The sequence below is a fragment of the Dryas octopetala genome, chromosome 6 (assembly GCF_963921425.1).
Source record: "Dryas octopetala chromosome 6, drDryOcto1.1, whole genome shotgun sequence".
Classification (NCBI taxonomy): Eukaryota; Viridiplantae; Streptophyta; class Magnoliopsida; order Rosales; family Rosaceae; genus Dryas; species Dryas octopetala.
Window position 1 is genome coordinate 8,290,137 of NC_141371.1, and position 3,940 is coordinate 8,294,076.

The 3,940-nt window shown below is 40.2% G+C and overlaps 1 protein-coding gene across 1 annotated transcript; it reads right to left on the reverse strand.

Annotated features, from left to right (window-relative positions):
* Positions 1–2,971: 2,971 nt before the first annotated feature.
* On the reverse strand, positions 2,972–3,541 carry LOC147281982 (dehydration-responsive element-binding protein 1D-like). Its single transcript, XM_086248983.1, has one exon. The coding sequence runs from the start codon at positions 3,521–3,523 to the stop codon at positions 2,972–2,974; it is 552 nt and encodes a 183-aa protein (XP_086105109.1). The 5' UTR covers positions 3,524–3,541.
* Between the last annotated feature and the right edge of the window lie 399 nt (positions 3,542–3,940).

Sequence of the window (3,940 nt, forward strand, 5' to 3'; positions counted from 1 at the left end):
ATTATTTTTTAAATTTAGAGAAAAAAGACAAAAATACCCCTGCCACGTCAACAAATAACGGTTTATTTAACGGAAAAACTAACGGAGGTGCTATTTTGACACAAAATGAAAGTTGAGGTACTTTTTTGCAAGTTTTCAAAGTTGGGGTACTAAGTTGAAACAACATGTAAAGTTGAGGTACTAAATTGTAATTTGCTCTAATTTTTTTTATCTGGGGTCTCAGAATTCAAATTGAAAACTTTTCTAATATTGTAGAGAAAAATATCATTATACTAATACCTAGTTGGTGAAAATATACATGTAATGAGTAATTTCTTTCCTTTTTTTTTTTGGTCTACAAAGTTCTTAATTACCTACACTTCTTAAAATTTCATTTCATTGTTGTTGGCTGATTACATGAAAGGTAAAGCATATCTTAGTCATTTTGGATATGGAGTTAATCGGAAGAGCTAAAATCCTAGAATTCTCTTTCACTTTGAACGGCACAAAGGTAAAGCATATTATTATAACACTATGTTGATGCACAAAATTCGTCATGCAATCAACCTAACCTTTAACCTCCACGTCAAGGTTTACGTCAGCCAACACATCACTCTTCTTCCACCATGCACACCAAAACGACGAACACTAAGCGTAAGGGGGCACCTGTGTGGTACCGGCTAAGGATCGACGCTCAAGTCAGTAATCACACCTTATTTCAAAGTAGTCTAAAGAGCTAAGAGTTGTATATCTTACCTGAGGGCTACCAGGCCCTATTTATAATGATTATCGTCAAGGGTCTCCTTACCCTTATTGAACAAGGGTTCTTCATAGCTTGCCGCGTAAGTCGTAACCTAGGATACGCCATGACACCTTGTCCAAATAGAACATGTCTTCTACTAGGTTGATTCTCGCGCAAGCCGGGCCTTCTAACCAAGAAGCTTATTCATTCCACCCTAATCCCCCACGGAATTCACTTCCTAGGACCTCTTTACTTGGGTCCCTAAGTGTGATCTTATGCCGATACAGGACCACATCCAGAGCGTCTCTCCTCTCAGGGTATCCCCCGGGTGTAGGCCTCTGAGGTTCCCTTATGACGAAGCCCAAAGCCTGGATCCTTGGGCCTGGGCCTTCTACTAGTGTTGAGGCTAAGCTATCCTTAGCCTCGTGCATATCATGCAACGAGGCCCACTTGGGCCTCGTGGCTTTATGGTATCGAGCGCTCGTATCCATAAGTGTCTAGCTCATGATCCATCACGATTATCATTCGTGTTCAAACCAAAGCTAACCTAACCTCGCCTCTCTTGGTCACCAGGCCTCCCCAACCTTGGCCCATTGGTTGACAAGCCCATAGTTGGGCCTTGGTCCTTTGGGTCTTAAGCTCGTGTTTAGGCCTTGCCCTATCCATTAGTCATTTTGAGCCTATGGACACGTTTCTAGTCTTTTAGATTTTTTTTATCCCCGCCTAGGCAAACAACAACCTTATAACGTCATCCAAGTCTAGTTGTTCTCTTCTACGATGCATAGTTCTACTCGACCGAAAACGGGTATCAACACACTACATCATATAAAGCATATCATGATACAATACACCCTCCTAACACAAAATATCACCCTTAATTATAATGCTCGAAGCTAAAGGTATATAATCCTTTTTTACTCACGCAAATTATTTCCTGACTAAGGTTGCTATGTTGAACAATTTTCCTCTAACAATTAATATGTCAATTAATTTACACTTCTTCGCATGAGATCTTAATTCCTTTTAGTTTAACCGGAAATTTCTATGTGTGGCTCCTATTAGGTGATAGATTCGGTGTGACTATGATACAACATTGAAGTATCAGTATTAATTAAAAAACTTATGGTGTGTTTGGATGAAGGAAAAAAACTCGGAATTTAAACAAAACTCAGCATTTAAGAAATTACATGCTCTAATTTCCTTGTTTGGGTCAATAAATACAAAATTTTGTAAATTCTAGGTGGAAAAAAACTTGGGATTTGAAGACTGTAAATTCCAACTTTAAATTCCACCTAAATTGGTGTCATTTTCAAAATTCCAATTTTTACAAAAGAAAAATAAGTCGTGTCGACACTACCACCATTGCCGCCAACGTCACCACCACTAACACCACCACCCCCGCCACCCCCGCCACCACCGCCGCTGCCGCTGCCGCCACCACCACCACCAACACCAACACCGAGACCGCCACCACCGCCGCTGCCACCACCACCATCACCATCACCGTCACCACCACCACCACCACCACCATCACCATCACCATCACCATCACCATCATTGTCACTGCCGCCACCACCATCACCGCCATTGCCGACACCACCACCACCACCACCGCCACCGCCAACACCCGAATTTTAGCCACCACCATTTCTCCCACCGCTTGTGGGCCATCACCCCTACCAATATGGTCAACTCACCATAAACATCATTTTTATTGTTACCACCATCACCATCACTCTTTTGAATTGATGCATCAAAAATTAAAACTACCATAAATTCCGTATTTAAACTCCATTATGTTTATATGTTATCCAAACAAGAGAATTTACATATTCTAGAATTTTAAATCATATCGTTTTAAATTCCGTCATTTGTGAATTCCTTAGTAATTTCAAACTACTTCATCCAAACGCATCATTAATGTTAAATAGATTAGATTTTTTGACATAACGTGACAATTAATGCGTACTTATTACATCAATTATTATGATAAACTATTAATTAATACATTAACCGCCAAAGGATAGGGTGAGAAGATTCAAGATTCCTCTCACATTACTCCATGATTCATAATAAGAAATGTGTAATTAATCAGGGCAGCAAAAGATAATCTAATTAATTAAGAATTCATTACAATTCAGTCCAGATGATTCTAAATGAACAAATGAACTAGAGAATGTTACTATATATGCATGTCACTAATTTATGGGACTAATAACAAATTGAGGTGACCAAATTGATGAATATATATCAGTCACTCCAGAGAGTAAAGTCCACAGTTTTCTCCAAACCATGATCATCATATTCATCCCAATTGAACCCTTTTTGCATGGCTGGTGGGGTGAGGATCAACCCCTCGGCCATGCTGTCAAGCAACTCTGGCATGTTAAACAACTCCTCCTCATCCAAATACACCACTTCTCTGGACCCTTCTTCTTCTACCTTCTCCATCAACGACACAGACGACGACGATGAAGAACAAGAAGAGAGCTCATGAGCAGCAGCACACTGAGGCAGAGCATTTGCCTCTTGAGGAAAATTCAATGCAGCAGGGTCCCTCTTGAGAGCCCAAGCTGCTACATCATAAGCCCTGGCGGCCATGTCAGGGCAGGTGAAGGTCCCGAGCCAAATGCGAGACTTGTAATTCTTGTCTGGCTGCCGAAGCTCGCACACCCACTTCCCAAACCTCTGTCGAACACCTTTGTAAACTGGGTGCCGAGTCTCCTGAAACTTCTTCCTTCCGGCCTTTCTCTTCTTCATCACAACACTCTGCATGTGGGTTTGCCCTGAGTTCGATGCCATTATGCTTGCAGGGATTGAAAGGGAGTGAAGTTTGTATATAACTATATATAGCACAAGAAAATTAAAATTTAAGGACATGGGTGTGTTTTAAACGTTGCTGCCTTCAATGTGTAAACAACGTGGAACAGGTGGGGTTTCCTGAGAAATTAAATCCCACGTGGGAGAAAAGTTGTTTATATCTTACTTTTCTAATTTGATATTTATTTTCCTGCATAGGCAGTTGGGAGTCTTGGGACCATGGAGGTTCTCGTATGGACAAGTCATAGATGGTAGCCATGCCCATTACGTACATAGTTATATTAAAACTAATATAATTCAATACGTTTGCATTCATTAAACTTTAGAATTCATTTTAAATTGGTTCGCAAATTATAAAATTTTTAAATTTTCTCGTTAATTAACAAAATCATATGGAAT